The sequence below is a fragment of the Dipodomys spectabilis genome, unplaced genomic scaffold (assembly GCF_019054845.1).
Source record: "Dipodomys spectabilis isolate Male_0828 unplaced genomic scaffold, ASM1905484v1 ptg000480l, whole genome shotgun sequence".
In the NCBI taxonomy this organism is placed as follows: domain Eukaryota; kingdom Metazoa; phylum Chordata; class Mammalia; order Rodentia; family Heteromyidae; genus Dipodomys; species Dipodomys spectabilis.
The window spans coordinates 1,442,042-1,461,701 of NW_024871157.1; the positions used below are offsets into that span (position 1 = coordinate 1,442,042).

Sequence of the window (19,660 nt, forward strand, 5' to 3'; positions counted from 1 at the left end):
TTCTCCTCCAGTGCCGTGAGCCGCGTCTCCACCAGCTTCTGGCAGCCTCTGCGGAACGTTCGCGCCCCGGCGTCGCCGTTCCCGGCCTCCGGTGGCGTCTTCAGCATCTTCAGGCTCTGGTCGGACCAGAGGCCCGCCCGGCCGCTCCCCGGGTTCCGGCGACGCAAGAGCTCGGGCGCGAGGAGCCTCCGACACGCGCAAACCCGACGCGGGACGCGCGGCCCTCGGCGCCCGAGGAAGGGGCGGGCCCCGGGACCCCGCCGATTCTAACTGGTCGGTCCGGCCGCCGGAAGCGAGTGTGCGTAAGCGGACGACCGCGGTCACGTGACAGGGAGTTCCGCGGGCAAGATGGCGGCGCACCTGTCCTATGGGCGAGTGAACCTGAACGTGCTGCGCGAGGCGGTGCGCCGCGAGCTGCGTGAATTTCTGGACAAGTGCGCGGGAAGCAAGGTGAGGGTCGGCGGGCAGCCGCGCCGCCCTCGCCGCCCCTGGCCCGACCCGGCCGCCTGGGTTCCGGGTGGACGAGGTCTCCCCGGGCGGCGGGCCTCGGGGCCTTGCACCTGCGCCCGGAACCGGCCGCCTCGCCGAGGCGGGAGGGCCGGGGCCCGGGTCGCGTGGCACCGCCGAGAGCCGCCGTGATGTCCCGCTGTCCCCCTCCCCGCCCCGCGGGTCAGCGCCGCGGGCCCGGCCGGGTCCGCTCGGCCCCGAGCGCTGCGCCCCGCCGCCCCGCCGCCCCGCCGCCCTCTGTCCGCTCGGGCTGCGGCGGAAGCCCCGTGCCGGGACTTCAGCGTGGCCACCTTCTGACACAGGGCCTCGCTGCGTAGCCCAGGCTGGCCTCGAGTTCATGATCCCCCTGCCTCTGCCGCACAGGTACCCCAAGTACAGGCTTGCACCAACCACCTACGGCCACTTCTTAAAATTCTTTTTAGGTCCGACATTGGTACTCGAACTCAATACCTGACACTTATGCTCATTGGCTAGCGCCCTACCAGCTGAGCCACGCTTCCAACCCCAGGTTTTTTTTTTAAGTATTATTACCCCCACCAGAGTAACCAGACGTACTCCTCTGAAGAGAAGTACTTTTCTCTGAAGAGAAAAATAGGTTGGAAGAACCTCAGGAACCCATCTTGGAGAGAACAGAACCCCAAAAGGTGGAGTGGTAGCAACCATTGAGGAGAGAAAGTAGGCTAAATCATAGGAGCCAAATTAAATTCAGCAAATGATGCTAGAATCTAAAACAACGTGGATTGTATCATGCTGGTATTCTAAGTGTAATACTATATTTTGTAAAATGTTTCACTAGGGGATGTAGGTACTCAGGAGTCTTTCTGTTGTTTCTTGGAGCTGAATAGTTATTTAAATTTCAGTTTTTTAAAGTGAGAAGTCAAGTTGGGATTTTTTGCAGTAGAAATATTTATAGGATCTGTGTGGCGGGGCACAGCTGTAATCCCAGCACTTGAGATGCTGAGGAAAGAGGATCTTGAGTTTGAGTTCAGCCTGAGTTATACATTGAGACTTGTCTCAAGTAAATTAATTAGGACTGGGAATGTGGCTTAGAGGTAGAATGCTTGCCTAACATGCATGAAACCCTGGGTTCAATTCCTCAGTCCTACATTCACAGAGCCAGAAGTGGTGCTATGGCTCAAGTGGTAGATTGCTAGCCTTGAGCAAAAGAAGCTCAGGGACAGTGCCCAGACCCAAAGTTCAAGTCCCAGGACTGGAAAAAATTAATTAAAAATCCAAAGACCGCCGGGTGCTGGTGGCTCATGCCTATCATCCTAGCTACTCAGGAGGCTGAGAGCTGAGGAACACGGTTCAAAGCCAGCCTGGGCAAGAAAGTCCATAAGACTCTTATCTCCAGTAAACCACTTGAAAACCAGAAGTGGCACTGAGTCTCAAGCCGTAGAGCGCTGGCCTTGATCTGAAGAGCTGATGAGAGACAGCGCCCAAGCCCAGAGTTCAAGCCCCACGATTGACCAAAAAAAAAAAAAATCCAAAGACCGAGTGCTAATTAGGAACAGTGATAACATAGGTTTTAATAATCATCAATTTTCATCCAGCTCAGTCTAAGAATACCACAACATGTACACAGAAAACGATGGCCTTTTCTTTCTGCTGAGGACAGTGATTCGATCTTTTCACTTCACAGGGGCCCTTGTAGCACCACCTGTTTCACAGCTTGTTTCCCTTTAAACCTGTAGGTTATCGTTGTGGTCAGAACCAGTTACTCTTGAGTTAGAAAAAGATATAATTGCTGTTTTCTGTTGATGTGATGCTGAACTTCTTAAGATCTTACTGTAATAAGGATGTGTCTTTTCTCTTGTAGGCAATAGTTTGGGACGAGTACCTAACAGGACCATTTGGCTTGATTGCACAGTATTCACTACTGAAGGTAATAAGTTACTTGGGTTTTATTCAAGGATTAGTAATTTTGAACATTAGCAGCGATAATAGGATTTGACTTTTTTTCTTAGCAAATGCTTGCACAGTTGTTTGGTTATTACAGATGATCATTCTGATATGTGATTCACATTTTGCCTGCAGTGGTCTATGCTGATCCTATTTGTTCTATGTGACCATAGCATGCTTTGTCCCGAAACTTTGTCCTTGCTGCACTTGGCTTGAGGAAGTCTGAATTTGATCGTAAAGTATTAGCATTCATTCGATTGGGAGCACAAATGACTTTGTATGTGTGAGAAATGCTAGGCTTTTCACTAATCTTTTGTGTATGTGTTTTCCCAGGAACATGAAGTGGAAAAAATGTTCACACTTAAAGGAAGTCGTTTGCCAGCGGCTGATGTCAAGAATATTATTTTTTTTGTCCGACCCAGGCTAGAATTGATGGATATAATTGCTGAAAATGTGCTCAGGTATCTCAGATCTTATATTGGCATGATATAAAGATGTTTGTATGATTTTTTTTGGGGGGGTGGGGCCTGAACTCTGGGCCTGGGCGCTGTCCCTCAGCTCTTCAGCTCAAAGCTCTACCACTTGAGCCACAGCACCACTTCCGACTTTTTTCTTTTTGCTTATGTGGTGCTGAGGAATCAAACCCAGGGCCTTAGGCAGACAAGGCAAGTACTCTACCACTGAGCCACCTTCCCATATCTATATGATTCTTTTTTTTTTTTTTTAATTTTATTTTATTTGTGAACATACTGTACAGAGGGGTTACAATTACATGGGCAGGATAATGCATACATTTCTTACCAAGCATTGTAGCCTCCTCCTTTGTTTACCCTTCACCTCCCTTCCCAGCCTCCCCTCCCCCCCATATGATTCTTTTTTTTTTTTTTTATTCCAGTCGTGGGGCCTGAACTCTGGGCCTAGGCGCTGTCCCTCAGCTCTTCAGCTCAAGGCTAGTGCTCTACCACTTGAGCCACAGCGCCACTTCCGGCTTTTTTCTTTATGTGGTGCTGAGGAATCGAACCCAGGGCCTCAGGCATGCAAGGCAAGCACTCTACCACTGAGCCACCTTCCCAGCCCCCCTATATGATTCTTAATGTACTGTGTTCTTGCTCATTTACAAGCCCCTAGCTAGTGCATTTGAAAGTGACTTCTTGGAAAACTGTGACAGGATAGAAAAATACTAGAGTGGGGATGGGAAACTTGTCAAGTTGTTCTGAATAGTTTGAGACCCGTAATCTTATTCTCTAGGGATAGCTGAAAGCCATGGAACTGCAGGCATGGCTCAGTTGGTAGAGCACCAGCCGGTGAGCAAAAGCATCAGGTACTGAGGTTGAGTCCTTGTCTCATACAAACAATAAGAAAAATTTGAAGCTATTGCAATACAAAGTTCTCTAGATGTTTTATTTAGTTTTAATACTTCAATGGTTATTTTTCAATGTATCAGATGATTATATCTAAGCTTGTATTTCATAAGCAAAAAAAGTAAGAGCTGATTAAAAATTTAATATAGCATCCAGTCTATACAGGAAGTTCTGTCTGCAGTCTGCACTTTGTGGTACAATTGATAGATATAGCTCCTAAAATCTTAAAAGCATGCAAGTTATTTTTGGAAGTCCACTCTCAGGTTGCACAGTGGAGGAGTCAGGAGTAAGCTCTTGTAATGTCAGAGTCTGTTGCATTAGTTTGGCTGAAGAGCTATTTGTTCTCAGTAAGTCACAGATGCCCCGTTTTAATAAACCTGAGAGCTTTAGTGTCCCCAAAATGTCCAAAACAAATGCAAGAAGATACACCACCAACGTCAAAGTAAACCACACTAAATGTGATGCAGCACTGCCTTCCTGCTGGGGGAAAAAGAAAGCACAGAACTATTAACAGGTTGGGTCTGAGTTTCATTTTCTGTGTATCTCACTAGCATTTCTTTTTGTTTTTGTTTTTGTCGGTTGTGGGGCTTGAACTCTGGGCTTGGACACTGTCCCTGAGCTCTTCAGCTCAAGGTGAGTGCTCTACCACTTGAGCCATAGCACCACTTCCGGTTTTCAGGTGGTTGGTTGGAGATATGAGTCTCACAGACTTTCCTGCCTGGGCTGACTTTGAACCGTGATCCTCAGATCTCTGCCTCCTCCTGAGTAGGTAGGATTACAAGTGTGAGCAACTGGCACCTGGCTTCACCAGCATTTCTTTTTTTTTTTTGGTCGGTCATGGGACTTGAACTCTGAGCTTGGGCACTGTCCCTGCACTCTTCAGCTCAAGGCGAGCGCTCTACCGCTTGAGCCACAGCGCCACTTCCGGTTTTTTCTAGTGGTTTTATTGGAGATAAGAGTCTCACGGACGTTCCTGTCCAGACTGGCTTTGAACCGTGATCCTCAGATCTCAGCCTCCTGAGTAGCTAGGATGACAGGCGTGAGCCACCGGCGCCTGGCTTTCACCAGCATTTCATTAGTGCCTGTGGCAGTGGTAAGCAAAATCACCTCAGACCCTAAGGAGCTCACAAGCTGTTTGCCTTGTCACTTCCTTTACAGCGAAGACCGACGTGGGCCTGCCAGAGATTTCCACATTTTGTTTGTGCCACGCCGCAGCTTGCTTTGTGAACAGCGGTTGAAAGACCTGGGCGTTCTGGGCTCCTTCATTCACAGGGATGAGTACAGTCTAGACCTCATTCCATTCGATGGCGATCTCCTGTCCATGGAATCGGAGGGTGCATTCAAAGTAAGCAGGGCACTTCCCTCACATCAGACTTTGAGATTTTGCCAAATGAGTGAACATGGATGCATAATGATCTTTTTTTTGTTTTGTTTGGTGTTGGGTTCAGTTTGTTTTGACATCCAGTCTTTCTATAGAGCCAAGGTTGAGCTAGAACTCTCTGGGTAACTGAGGCCCTCCTCGAACTTTTGATCCTCTTGCCTCTGCCTCCCAAGTGCAGGTGTGAAACACTATACTTGGTTTATGATATTATCTTAATTTGCAGTCCATGAGCTCTGTCCAGCTGAGGCTCATTTAATTTTTTTTTTATTTTTTAATTTTTTATTTTTTATTTTTTTTGTCAGTTGGCCCTGAGCACTGTCGCTGAGGTCATTTGCTCAAGGTTAGTACTCTACCACTTTGAGCCACAGTGCCACTTCGGGTTTTCTGGTGGTTAATTGGAGATAAGAATCTCTAGGACTTTCCTGCTAGAGCTTTGAACCATGATCCTCAGATCTCAGCCTCTTGAGTAGCTAGGATTCCAGGCATGAGCCACCAACACCTGGCAAAACTGTTCTTTCTCATTGTTTTTTGTTTTTTTTTTTTTGTTTTTGTTGTTTTTGTTGGTCATAGGGCTTGAACTCTGGGCCCGGATGCCATCCCTCAGCTCTTGAGCTCAAGGCTAGCACTCTACCACTTGAGCCACAGCGCCACTTCTGCCGTGTAGCTTATGTTTGTCAGAATTCTTGATCCTTCTGCCTCAGCCTCTCAAATGATGGGATTTCTTTTTTTTTGTTGGTCATGGGACTTGAACTCTGGGCTTGAGCTCTGTGCTTATGCTCTTCAGCTCAAGGCGAGAGCTCTACCTTGAAGAATTCCTTATATGTTCTGGGTACAAATTGTGGCTTACAAAAACAAATAGCTGGGCACCAGTGGCTCAGGCCTGTAATCCTAGCTACTCAGGAAGCTGAAATCTGAGGTTCGTGTTTCAAAGCGCAGGGAAGTCTGTGAGACTCTTACCTCCATTGAACCACCAGAAAACTGGAAATGGCACTGTGGCTTAAGTGGTAGAGCGCTAGCCTTGAGCTGAAGAGCTCAGAGACATCGCCCAGGCCCAGAGTTCAAGCCCCACAACTGACCAAAAGAAAAAAAACAAGTATCTTTTCCTAGTGTGTAGTATAGCTTGTATTTTAAGAGTGTTAGAATGCCTTGTAAATACTTCCCATTGGACTTTTTCAATAACAGCTAAACTTTGTAATGATAGCTTTACTTATGTAGCATATGCCTGTAACACTAGCTACCCTAGACATAGAGGAGAGTACTGTGGTGGAGATAGAAGGTGGAGGCTGGAGACCTGCTGTGGCAAAGGCTTGCCACTCTGTCTGAAAAAACTCAAAAGCAAAAGGACCAGGGGCATGGCTCAGGTAGTAGAGTGTTGGCCCTGCATGCTGGAGACCCTGTGTGCAATCCCCAGTACTGAGGGAAAAAGGCAAAAGTATTCTTCTAGGTTGTCCTGGCGACTTTGAGGCAGTACCCAGAGAAGATATAGCCCCCTGGAGACCCCTGCCAGCTTATATTCAGCCATGAAGGTGAGAGCCTTGGCCAGCACATGGTTCTCCTAGGCAACTCCAGCTGTGCCTGGGGAGTGGCTCACACATCTGCACCCTGCCAAGGGCTGCTGGCTTTGTGATGTGTCCACAGTAAACCGTGAAGTAGATGGAAATGAACCACAGCACCAGGAACCGAGCAGGGCACCAGGTCCCTGGAAGATGGCCCACCATGGCCTGTCTCCCCTGCAGGAGTGCTACCTGGAAGGTGACCAGACCAGCCTGTACCACGCGGCCAAGGGGCTGATGACCATACAGGCACTGTACGGAACCATCCCCCAGATCTTTGGGAAAGGAGAATGTGCTCGGGTGAGAAGCAGCTATTTTCTGTTGCTAAATTGGGAGTTCGTGGTCCCCAAATGAGGGAGGAAGGGAAAATTTCACAAACATAACCAAGCCTGTCAGTCACCAATTCTGTGACTGGGAATTAGCCTCTGTACCACAATTAATGCCTGACCTGCATCAGCACACACCAGTACCCAGGGTGCTTTGTATGTGTCCACCAGGGGTGAGGACCCACATCACACCTAGATACTTTCCCAGCTGAGGTCCCTCAGGTGACCCCTGCCTTCTAAGTTTGAGTCTCAGACTGTGAACAAGTGCCTCTTTCCCAGCACTTTTCACACTTTTTTTTTCTCTCCAGTCCTGGGGCTTGAACTCAGCCTAGGCACTGTCCCTGAGCTTCTTTTTGCTCCAGGCTAGCACTCTACAACTTTTGAGCCACAGCACCACTTCCGGCTTCTTCTGTTTATGCGGTACTGAGGAATCGAACCCTTGCTTCATGCATGCTACGCGTGCACTAAGCGACATTCCCGGCCCACTTCTAATCTTTATATTGGGGCTTTTGCTGTTTAAACTGAGCCCCCAAACATAGTTGAGTCCAGTGTCTCCAGGCACTGGAAAGTCATGCTGTGTCTTCCAGAGAGGATAATGTGCTAGGAAAGCTTCCTGAGGCCAGCTTCTAGAATTGCTAGACATGAGTTCAGGGTCAGTCATGATCTCTGTAAAGCAGTGAAGAGCCGTGGGTTCGGGGCTCCCGCTGTCCACAGCTAAGTTTCCCCAAAGCCAGCCTCCCTTCGCTGGGAGCAGTGGTTCAGGGCTGACTTTGTTCCTCACTAGGAAGCAGTGGCTGCCGTGTTGGAAAGGGAGCCCATGGCAAATGCTTCTGATGGCTGCTAAACACTTGCAGTTTTTCTCCTTTTTTTTACTTTTTTGATTGCCTTTCTATTTTTAGCTGAATTTTAAAACCTGTTAGTTCCCAGGAGGGCCCAGCCTGATCCAATGTTTTGTTTACAGCAAGTGGCCAATATGATGATGAGGATGAAAAGAGAATTTACAGGAAGCCAAAATTCAATATTTCCTGTTTTTGATAACCTCTTGTTGCTCGATCGAAACGTGGATTTATTAACACCGCTTGCCACTCAGCTCACCTATGAAGGTCTGATTGATGAGATCTATGGCATTCAGAACAGTAAGTGAAGTGCCAAGGTAGCTCACTCAGAAATACCTTTCTACATGGGCGCTACCATGGCAACTTTTTCTTTCAGGAGTGGACAGTTCTGAGATTTGAACTTCGGGCTTCATATTTGCTGGCCTGGCCCTCTACCACATCCCCCACTCCAGGCTATTATTTTTATTTTCTTAGATGTTATTTGAACTTAAAAATTCAATTTCTAGTGAGGATTTAAAAAATAAAAGTTAAAACTAGGTGCCAGTGGCTCATACCTGTAATCCTAGCTACTAAGGAAGCTGAGATCTGAGGATTGCAGTTCAAAGTCAGTCTGGGCAGGAAAGTCTGTGAGAATCTTTTTTTTGGTTGGTCATAGGGCCTGAACTCTGGGCTGGACGCTGTCCCTCAGCTCTTCAGCTCAAGGCTAGTGCTCTGCCACTTGAGCCATAGCACCACTTCCGGCCTTTTCTGCTTATGTGTTGCTGAGGAATCAAACCCAGGGCCTCATGTATGCAAGGCAAGCGCTCTACCACTGAGCCACCTTCCCAGCTCCTTCTGTGAGACTCTTATCTCCAATAAACTGCCTAAAAACCGGAAGTGGAGCTGTAGCTCAAGTGCTAGAACACTCGCCTTGAGCTGAAGAGCTGAGAGACAACGCCCAGACCCAGAGTTCAAGCCCCACGACCAACAAAAAAAAAGCTAAAGAATAAACTTATTGGCTTATATTAATGGTAGAAAGAGGGATTTCATTGTTGCATCTCCACAGTGCCCTGCACTCTAATCAGTGTCATACTCTGTCCACCTCCCCAAGATACAGCGTCTCCAGCAGAAAACTTCAACTCTATGCCCAAGAAAGCCTAAACCCTGAGCATGCCCCTTGAGTTATCTGTTTAGAAAAGAATAGATGAGGATATGTGCTAATAAAAGTTTATTTATGAAAACAGGTGCCAGTGGCTTATGCCTATTATCGTAGCTGAGCAGCTGAGATATGAAGATCGCAGTTCAAAGGCAGCCTGGGGCAGGAAAGATCCCATGAAACACTGAACTCCAATTAACCACTAGAAAACCGGAAGTGGCACTCAGACTCAAGGTGGTAGAGGGCTAGCTTTCAGCACAAAAGCTAGCTTGAGTGAGTAGGCCTTGAGTTTAAGCCCCATGACCAACAAATAAATAAATGAAATGAAAACAGGAAATGGCCAGAATTTGGCCCTTAGGGCAGTTTCTGATCCTTGCTTTAGAGCAGTTTTGTGACTGCTTAGGGTACAACCCATAGTAAGAAATATGATTCATATTATATGTGCACACTTTGATAAAAAAAACAAAACTTTTTTTTTTCTTGGTCGGTCGTGGGGCTTGAACTCTGGGCCTGGGCGCTGTCCCTCAGCTCTTCAGCTCAAGGCGAGCGCTCTACCACTTGAGCTACAGCGCCACTTCTGGTTTTCTGGTGATTTATTGGAGATAGGAGTCTCACAGTCTCTCCTGCCCTGGCTGGCTTTGAACCGTGATCCTCAGATCTCAGCCTCCTGAGTAGCTAGGATTACAGGCGTGAGCCACCAGCGCTCGGCATAAACGTTTATTTTTTAAGTCATGTGATATTATCCTCTGGAATTTTGTTTCGCTTTTTGCTGTTTGTGTGGTTTTGTTGGTTTTGCTGCTCTGTACCCCCCACAATCCACTAAGGGACAGGACCTACAGTTTGTTTTCTGGTATTTGAGGTAGGAAACCATCTTTTATCCCCAGACACCTCTCCTGCCCTCCTCTCCCTCCCTTTTTTTTTGTTTTTTATTTTTTGGTTGGTCATGGGACTTGAACTCTGGGCTTGGCTGCTGTCCCTGCGCTCTTCACCTCAAGGCGAGTGCTGTACCACTTGAGCCACAGTGCCACTTTGGGTTTTCTGGTGGTTTGTTGGAGATAAAGAGTCTCATGGACTTTGCTGCCCAGGCTGGCTTTGAACTGTGATCCTCAGATCTTAGCTTCCTGAGTAGCTAGGATTACAGGCATGAGCCACTAGCACTTTTCTCCCTCTTGTCTTCCCTCCCATTCTCTCTTTCTCTCTCCTTCCCTCTCTTCCTACTTTCTTTCTTTCTGGTAATTATCATTTATTTAATGGTACTAGGGTTTGATCTCAGGGCTTTGCACTTGCTAGGCATGCGCAAAGACTTAACTTGCTTTTGGTAGAACCAACCCAACTCTGGGTTCTTCCAGTAATTGCACGCATTCATGTTTTTTCCATTGCTGTGCAGGTTATGTGAAATTACCCCCAGAGAAGTTTGCACCTAAGAAACAGGGTGACGGTGGGAAGGACCTACCCACAGAGGCAAAGAAACTTCAGCTCAACTCTGCGGAGGAGCTGTATGCTGAGATCCGGGACAAGAACTTCAATGCAGTGGGCTCGGTGCTCAGCAAAAAGGCAAAGATCATCTCTGCAGCATTTGAGGTGAAACAGGCTTTGGTGGTCATCTTGCTGCTCTGGGGTGGGAGTTCAAGGTCACTGCTACCCTGGGGAGAGTAGGCATTTCAGTCTCTTGGGTGGATCTTAGGACGGATGGGTCTCAACATTGAGCAAGATCAGGCTTCCAAGTGACAGAGGTTTGCCCCTCAGACACCCTCTGCGCCTGCCAGTGCAGGAGGACCAGGAGTTTCTTCTTAAACTTTTACCCTTGGGCTCGGAATGTGGCTCAGTGGTAGAGTGCTTGCCTAGCATACATGAAGCCCTGGGTTTGATGCCCCAGTACCACATACACAGAAAAGGCCAGAAGTGCGTTGTGGCTCAAGTGGTCGAATGCTAGCCTTGAACAAAAACAGCTCAGGGACCGTGCCCAGACCCTGAGTTCAAGCCCAGGACTGGCAAAAACAAAAACTTGTGCTCTGACCCATAACAGAAGGGGCTGCGTTAAATCTTTCTCCTTTACTACTTACTTAATTCATGGTGTACTGGGGACTGAAGTCAGGTTCTCCTGGTTGCTTGACAGGCACTCTTATCACTTGAGCTATGCTTCTGCCCCTATTTGTATTGGTGATTTTCAGGGTAGCATCTTGCCTTATGTCCACACCTGCCTGGGGCTGGCGGCCTCCTGCTTGTGCTTCCTCGTGTCCTGGGGGATGACTGGCTGTCCCAAGTGCAGAGGGAGTCGTAGGTACTTCCCAGGCTAGCCTCCAGTCTCCCCATCTCTACCTCCCAAGTAACTAAAATCGCAGGTTAAGCCACTGCGCCCACAGATTTTCTTCTGTTCCAGGAGACGTGGGAGCATAAAGGTTTATAATTTATAAGCTTTCATCATAAACATTTCCATTATCTTCTTTCATTAAATTATTTCCTACCTAACTTATAAGGAAGCCAGCTGTACCAGAAAGAAAATCACCTATACTAGAATTTGTAGCTAAAGATGAGAATTCCGGGTTCAGCCCACGTGAGGGTGGCAGGGAACCCACCATGTGCCATGGGCAGTAATGAGAGTGAAGTCCCTGGGAACCAGAACTTTCCCACTGACGCTTCATTATCGCCTCCTGCCTCCTCTTGCCTGGTCCCGGGTTCTTCATTGTTTGTGTATTCATTGTCAGGTCAAGGCTGGATGTAGACTGCTTTACATGTATTCCGTTCTTTTGCACCCTCATCTCAGTGAAGCGCCCTCTGCGATTTCTGCCTCTCCTGATGGTGCTGCCATCTTGTTTCTTCCAGGAAAGGCACAACGCCAAGACCGTGGGAGAGATTAAGCAGTTTGTCTCGCAGCTGCCCCACATGCAAGCCGCAAGGGGCTCCCTTGCAAACCACACCTCCATCGCAGAGTTAATCAAAGACGTCACTAGTAAGTGTCCTGTGGCATGGTTCTTTTATTCTGGACTGACTATTGGGTATCCACCATGCTAGCCAGCCACTGGCACCTTGTGCTTCCTGGGTAAGTCAGCTCTTTTCCTTTATGTTTTTTTCTCATTTCACTTCATTTTGGATCTGGGAATTAGGTATGGTTGTTGGCAGGCGTGCTATGAGTTCAAATATACCTACAACCCTTTTGCTGATATTTTGGTGGGTTTTTTGTTTGTCTGTTTTTGTTTTTATGTATGTCAGTTCTGGAATTTGAACTCAGGGCCTGGGCACTGTCTCAGCTTTTGTGCTTAAGGCTAGTGCTGTGTCATTGAGCTACAGCTACATTTCTGGCTCTTTGGTGGTTAATTGGAGATAAGTCTCACTGACTTTCCTGCCTGGGCTGGCTGAGATCCCTAAGATTTCAGCCTTCTGAGTAGCTAGGATTGCAGGTGTGAGCCACTGGTGCCCAACCAACATGTTGTTTTTGAGACAGGATCTTACTCCTATCTTAGTCCATTATTGCCTCAAACTCTTTTTCTTTTTTTTTTTTTTTTTTGTCGGTCGTGGGGCTTGAACTCTGGGCCTGGGCGCTGTCCCTCAGCTCTTCAGCTCAAGGCGAGCACTCTACCACTTGAGCTACAGCGTCACTTCCAGTTTTCTAGTGGGTTATTGGAGATAAGAGTCTCACAGACTTTCCTGCCTGGGCTGGCTTTGAACCATGATCCTCAGATCCCAGCCTCCTGAGTAGCTAGGATTACAGGCGTGAGCTACTGGCACCTGGCTCCAGGGAAAAAAAAATTTAAATGGTAATTATTTTGTTTTGCTTTTTAAATTTATTTTTTACCTTACCTGACCAGACACCATGGCCTTATGCACTGAACCCCTGAGCTGCAACCCAGGCCTGTCAGCTCTATTTTAACATCGTGTATGCTTTCATTATTAAGTGAGAGTATGAATGCTAACAGCTGAGAATGTTCCACTTGTAGCCAAGTGTGGTGGTACATGCTTATAATCCCAGCTACTTGAGTGGCATAGGCAGTAGGAAGGATATCAACACTTTGAGGCCAGTCTAGACAAAAAAATAATAAAACCTTATCTTAAGATTTAAAAAAGGGGGGCTGGGGGTTTAGCCCAGCGGAATGGCGCCCGCCCAGTGCATGCAAGGCCCTGGGTTCAGTCCTCAGCCCTGGAAAAAAAAAGAAAGAAAAAAAAGCTACAAAAGATTTTTAAAAGGCTGGGATGTGGTTCAGTTGGTAGGACATGGGCTCAGTTTCCTTTACCACACACAAAAAAGAATAATGTTCCATTTGTGATTAACTTTATTGGTATTAGAAGTAATTAATTAACACATTTTTTTCCCCACAGTGAAAGATTACTTGGGAAGAGTAATTCAGTGTTCTGGGATTTTTAGCTTGTGTTTTTGGTTTTTGTTTGGGGGTAGATTTGTTGTCACTTTTCAAAATTTTTTTCTGTGACCAAGAAACACTGGCCCCTCAAACATGTTACATTGTAACCCCCTTTTTGAAGTTCAGAAAATTACAGATTTTGTTTTGCAAAACTGCCATATAAGAAACCCATGTTGAGCCGGGCGCTGGTGGCTTACGCCTGTAATCCTAGCTACTCAGGAGGCTGAGATCTGAGGATCGCGGTTCAAAGCCAGCCCGGGCAGGAGAGACCATGAGACTCCTATTTCCAATAAACCACCACAAAACCGGAAGTGGCGCTGTAGCTCAAGTGGTAGAGCGCTCGCCTTGAGCTGAAGAGCTGAGGGACAGCGCCCAGGCCCAGAGTTCAAGCCCCACTACCACAAAAAAAAAAAAAGAAACCCATGTTTAATATTTTGGAAAAGCTCACAAGATTTATGTTAAACCCAAAGTGTTTGTTCATTAAAGCAGGGGTGTACTTGCCAGATAAGGCAGTTTTGAATCTTAGATGAAAATTGAAGCCGGGCGCCGGTGGCTCACGCCTATAATCCTAGCTACTCAGGAGGCTGAGATCTGAGGATCACGGTTCAAAGCCAGCCCAGACAGGAAAGTCTGTGAGACTCTTATCTCCAATAAACCATTAGAAAACCGGAAGTGGTGCTGTGGCTCAAGGGGTAGAGTGCTCTCCTTGAGCTGAAGAGCTGAGGGACAGTGCCCAGGCCCAGAGTTCAAGCCCCACAACCAACAAAAAAAGAAAAAGAAAATTGGTCCTTTGTTTTTATAACAGAAGTAGAAATCAGTTTAAACTGAGAAAAGTGAAATGTGCTTAGAAAATTCTTTCATAGAAAATTAGCTTTCTCCGTCCTCAAAGTCCTGAATCTGCCTGTAAATCCTGAGTCTGTATGTAAGTCAGGAGTCTGTGTAAATCCCAAGTTTGTATATAAATCAGGAGTCTGTTTATAAATCCTGGGTCAGTATGTAAATCCTGAGGTTGACACCAGAGTACTGTAGTCAGTCTGCAAAAGTACAATGTAGGGCCAAGTTCTAGGGTTCTCCAGTCACTGTTTTTGTTTTTGAGACAGGTAATAATTTCAACTGGCACTTGCTTTTCCTTTTTGCATGTCTTGTTTCTTACCATACTTTGTATATAAAAATCACATAAATCAACATTTACTGAAATTCTAAGTTGCAAATTTGCTAATTACATTTTTAGCTTCTGAAGACTTCTTTGATAAATTAACAGTGGAACAGGAGTTTATGTCTGGAATAGACACGGATAAGGTATGTGTTGGATATGACTGTTCTAACAGATAGTTGAAAGCTTATCAGATACAAGATTATAACCAGATATGCTATTGCTCTGATTCCCAAGCCATACCTAAGTATTTTTAGAAGCAAAAATAGAATGTGAAAAGTGATTTTTATCAAGGACAAGATATATAACGAGATATATTACTCTATGTAAGATGCTTTCTGTAATACCTGACAAGATGAGATGTGGTCTCCGTGAAATCCAAGATTTTAAAGACTGCAGTAGATAAGATATTCGCATTTGGGTTGGAGATATAGCTTAATTGTAGAGGACCAGCCTACTATGCGTGAGACCGTGGTTTGATCTTCAGTATGCAAAACTTAAAAAAACTAGGATATCGCCTGGCAGCAATGGCTCATGCCTGTCACCCTAGCTCCTTAGGAGGCTGAGATCAGGATCATTGTTCAAAGCCAGACCAGGCAGGAAAGTCTGTGAGACTCATACCTCCAACAGAAAACTGCAAGTGGTGCTGTGGCTCAATGTGGTAGAACACTATCCTTGAGCTGAAGAGCTCAGGGACAGTGTCCAGGCCCTGAGTTCAAGCCCCACGACAGACCCAGAAAATAAAAACATAAAAGGCTTTCTTGTAAGAATTTTATCTTTATTTGTTTAAATATTTGGCTTCATTAAAACATCTTAAAAGTGGTTGGGAAGGTGGCTTCAGTGGTAGAGTGCTTGCCTTGCATGCGTGAGGTCCTGAGTTCAACCCCACAACTGACCCCCCCCAAAAAAAATTGCTACTGTTCTTGAGATGACTATATCACACTCAGCCACCTCTCATTAGGTGGCCATGGCCATAGAGAAGTTGTGCCAGGTAAGCATATGAGTCCATATAGCCTTGGGCTGTCATCATTTGATCTGATACTTGCGTGGTGGCCAGGAGGTGTGTGACAGTGTTGGGGAGCTATGAAAAAACAATGAGCTAGCCTCATAACTTTGACTTAGCCAAATAGTAATAAACATCAAATTCTTTAAGTCCCACACTAGATAGTCAGTACTTAATGTATATACTCTGCTTCTAGGTCAACAATTACATCGAGGACTGTATTGCCCAAAAGCATCCGTTGATCAAGGTCTTAAGGCTGATTTGCCTGCAATCTGTGTGCAACAGTGGGCTTAAACAAAAAGTGTTGGATTATTATAAAAGAGAGATTCTCCAGGTAATATACTCTAAAACTGTCAATTTGCCAGGGGGACAACAGCATGTTCTAAAACTAGACCATGTCAGGAATGGTAGTACACACCTGTAATCTCAGTTACTCAAGAGGCATAAGTAAGAAAAGCTAGAATTTGAAGTCAATCCAGACATTGATAGCTTAAGACAGTGTTTCAGAAACCAAAATAAAAGTACTGGGAGTGTGGCTTAAATGGTAGAGCACTGGCCTAGCATAGGAGCAGTCCTAAGTTCAGTCTATAAACATGCATGTATGTGTATAATTATAGTGTTTTGGCATGTAGTTACTATCTTTAATTCTTTACCACCAAGGATTTGTTCTGAATCTCTGAGAATCATTGTTTACTTATACAATAAACAATAGTAGTGGACATCCCCTGGTCAGGAGATGTGTGCAGGGATCTATTGGAAGTGTGTACCAGTGTGTGGGGGGGTGGGGGCGGTTATAGTTGAGTCCTTACCACAGCCCTGGGCTCCACAGCTGGTTCCTGTCTCCAAAACCAAAAAACAAGCATTCATTATTTTGGCTTTTGTATTTTTTAAAGTTATACAAGCAACCTGTGGAAGTATATGAAGCAAAATATGAGTACCCCCTGTCCTGTGTGCCTCCCCTGTCTTCCAGCTGGGACCCATGCCAGCAAGATGGTTTGCCCCCTTCCAGACTTCCACCTGTGCATGTAGACAGTGAATGTGTACATCTCACTTTAGAGTGAGAAGACCGGCTGCGTGCAGCCAGCTCTGTGCTCATGCCTTGTGACCTTGAGCAGGTCATTTCACTACCTCTGTCAAATGATGATCATATCATACCTACCTAGTGGAGTTAGAAGATGACAGAGTTGATGAACATAGAGTGCTTGGAGCAGAATTGCATGCATAGGAAGTAGTAGAGTCTGCAATTATATATCTATTGTCTTTTTAAAAAGAAATCGTTGGGCTAGGAATGTGGCTTAGTGGTAGAGTGCTTGCCTAGCATGCATGAAGCTAGAGGTTGCTATAGCTCAAGTGGTAGAGAGCTAGCCTTGAGCAAAAGAAGCTCAGGGACAGTGTCCAGGCCCTGAGTTCAAACCCCAGGACTGGCAAAAAAAAATCCTTTACAGAGTATATTGTTATTATTTGTCCTTAAGAGTAGATATTACTAGAATATATACCTCTACAGACAGATCTTCCTAATCTTTTTACAGAGCTAATTAAATTCCATACGTAAATAGAATGTATTTGATGCTCATTAGGTTGGGCTCTAAATGTGACTTTAGAGTAACAAACAGGAACTCCAAGTTGAATGAGCAGTAAGAAGCAAGCCATATTAGCACAAGTTTCACCCTCTGCTCTGTCCCCTAGGCCCATTTGATGGTCACTGCTGGAACTTGCCATGCATACCAGATTAATTTGTTGGAAGTACTGTTGGAATTGTAGCCATTCTGATCTGACATGGAGGGCAAATTACTTCTCTTGCAGACTTATGGCTATGAGCACATACTGACCTTGAACAACCTAGAGAAGGCTGGCCTGCTAAAGCCACAGACAGGAGGCAGAAACAATCACCCAACGATTCGGAAGACACTGCGTCTCTGGATGGATGATGTCAATGAGCAGGTGAGATGCACGTCTCCCTTTAACCCACCACAACCACACATGCTGCTCAATCGAGACACCTGCCTTGCTTTCTACAAGTCATTTTCTCTTTTGTTAAAACAGTACATCCTTCCAAATATCAGCAGGAAATGAATGCTGTCAAACGGTGCTCTGAGGAATGATTTAGAGAGACAAGAAGGGTGCAGTGGGGAATCTGTACCATTCTTTCTGGTGCCTTTTAATTACTCATAGCAGGGTTTCCGTTTGTTTGCTTATAGGCTCTTTTCTCTTTCATTGTTTAACAGAATCCAACAGACATTTCATATGTGTACAGTGGTTATGCCCCGCTCAGCGTGCGACTGGCCCAGCTGCTCTCGCGGCCGGGATGGCGGAGTATCGAGGAGGTGCTCCGCATACTCCCAGGGCCCCACTTTGAGGAGCGCCAGCCGCTTCCCACAGGGCTGCAAAAGAAACGTAAGTCTTCATCTGTGGGCAGTTATATGCTGCTAGTGTGGTTTTCAGGTATTGGAAAGTTGCTTTATAAAGCACTGAGGAGTCAGATGCCAGTGTCTATAATGCACACCGGAGCCTCAGTATTCCCTCGGGTATAGCAGGTTTCCATCTCTCCATCAAGGCTCCCAGAAGAAAAAGCATGAGATCAAAACCAGTGTTGCTGGGTTTCAGATGAACTATCTGCACCAAGGCCTGTTGATCTTTCTATTCTGTGTTTTTTGATTTTTGCTTTGTGCTAGTCCAGGGGCTTGGACTCAGAGGCTAGAAGCTGTCCCTGAGCTTTTTTACTCAAGGCTAGTGCTCTACCACTTGAGCCACAGTTCCACTACCAGCTTTTTGGTGGTCAATTGGAGATAAGAGTCTCACAGACTTTCTTGCCCAGGCTGGCTTTGAACCATGATCCTCAGATCTCAGCCTCCTGAATAGCTAGGATTACAGTCATGAGCCATTGGCACCCAGTTGATATTTCTATTTGTAAGAGTGGGAAAAAATGTTCTAAAAAGTAGAAAGAAATGCACCAATTCTAAAGACTTTTGAATTGTGGAATGTTTACATTTTAGGTCAACCAGGAGAAAACCGAGTCACTCTGGTGTTTTTCCTTGGGGGTGTAACCTTCGCTGAAATTGCTGCCCTGCGGTTTCTCTCACAGTTGGAAGATGGTGGCACAGAATATGTAATTGCCACCACTAAACTAATGAATGGAACTAGCTGGATAGAAGCTCTGATGGAAAAACCTTTCTAGGGTGTTCAAAGGAGACTTCTTAGCAAGGAAACTGCAGAACCAGCCGTCACTGAACAACTTGCTGAAAGGAACCGAAACCTACAGAGACTAGAAGTGCAGAAGCTGCTTTGGGGTCTGCTCCCTAGCTGCTTTCTTCTTCCTGCTTCTTCTGTGTTCCTGATTTCCTGAAGGAAGGATAACCCACGTGTATATAAAAGACACTGGTTTTTGAATTTTTTTAAGTTTGGAGTCTTTAGTCAACACCTCTAGAAATACGGTAAGAAGTGCGGCGGGTAACCTGTGCAGGCATGCAAATGGAAACAGCTCTTAAAGCAGAGAGCTCAGGCTCTGCTTTGCCTTCCCAGAGGCGAAATGGAAGTGGCATATCTGCCTTGTCATCACACAGCTGTTATTTCTGTCCTAGGCTGTACATGACAATAGTGTTTGCCTGTTGATGTCCCTGATTGGTTTCTTCATTATAGCTTTAGTTCTAGTCTCTGTCATATTTGTTTCTTAGGCTAAGCCCACAGTTTCTGTCTTTAATTGGTTCCATCTGTAGAGGTTCCACATCTACACTGAACAACATAACAGGGAGCTGTTCCAGAGAATGTAACCCTTTACAAAAGCTTTCTTAGTGCATAAGTTATAGTCTCGAAGATGTGACATCTCAGTAGTAAATGCCTTCACTGAGGTTTTAGTTTGCTTCCCTGTCCTACAATCCATGTACCATTCTGCTTGGAAGTGTTGAGCTTGTGGTCAGTCCCTGGTCTAGTGACCTGAGCTGCCCCTGGCTAGTCTTGTTGGCAAGCAGAGGCAAGTTGGTAGCTTTTCTGCTGTTGGCAGTTTCCAGAAAAATATTAGCTGGCTCTACCTGGGCGCCATGGCTCATGCCTGAAATCCCAGCTACTCAGGAGGAAGAGATTGGGAGGATTGCAGATTGAGGCCAGCCTGGGCAAAAAGTTAGTGAGACCGTCATCTCAACCAATGGCTGCAT

The 19,660-nt window shown here is 46.1% G+C and overlaps 1 protein-coding gene across 2 annotated transcripts; it reads left to right on the plus strand.

The window, feature by feature from the left end:
* The first annotated feature begins 338 nt into the window (after positions 1-338).
* Positions 339-19,521, plus strand: Vps33a (VPS33A core subunit of CORVET and HOPS complexes). 2 transcript variants are annotated; one of them, XM_042669039.1, is made up of 13 exons: positions 339-450; positions 2,327-2,392; positions 2,743-2,870; positions 4,929-5,115; positions 6,888-7,004; positions 7,992-8,166; positions 10,389-10,582; positions 11,825-11,951; positions 14,588-14,655; positions 15,709-15,846; positions 17,316-17,453; positions 17,738-17,906; positions 18,506-19,521. In XM_042669039.1, the coding sequence occupies exons 1-13, from the start codon at positions 349-351 to the stop codon at positions 18,685-18,687; spliced, it is 1,791 nt and encodes a 596-aa protein (XP_042524973.1). In that variant the 5' UTR covers positions 339-348; the 3' UTR covers positions 18,688-19,521. The 2 variants fall into 2 exon arrangements, with proteins under 2 accessions (XP_042524973.1, XP_042524972.1); XM_042669038.1 differs by having other exon boundaries at positions 340-450; positions 11,825-11,957.
* The last annotated feature ends 139 nt before the right edge of the window (positions 19,522-19,660 follow it).

Coding starts and splice junctions, on each gene's coding strand:
- Vps33a (XM_042669038.1), top strand. CDS start 349: ATGGCGGCGCACCTGTCCTATGGGCGAGTGAACCTGAACGTGCTGCGC. Junction 451..2,326: donor ACAAGTGCGCGGGAAGCAAG/GTGAGGGTCGGC, acceptor TTTCTCTTGTAG/GCAATAGTTTGGGACGAGTA. Junction 8,167..10,388: donor GATCTATGGCATTCAGAACA/GTAAGTGAAGTG, acceptor ATTGCTGTGCAG/GTTATGTGAAATTACCCCCA.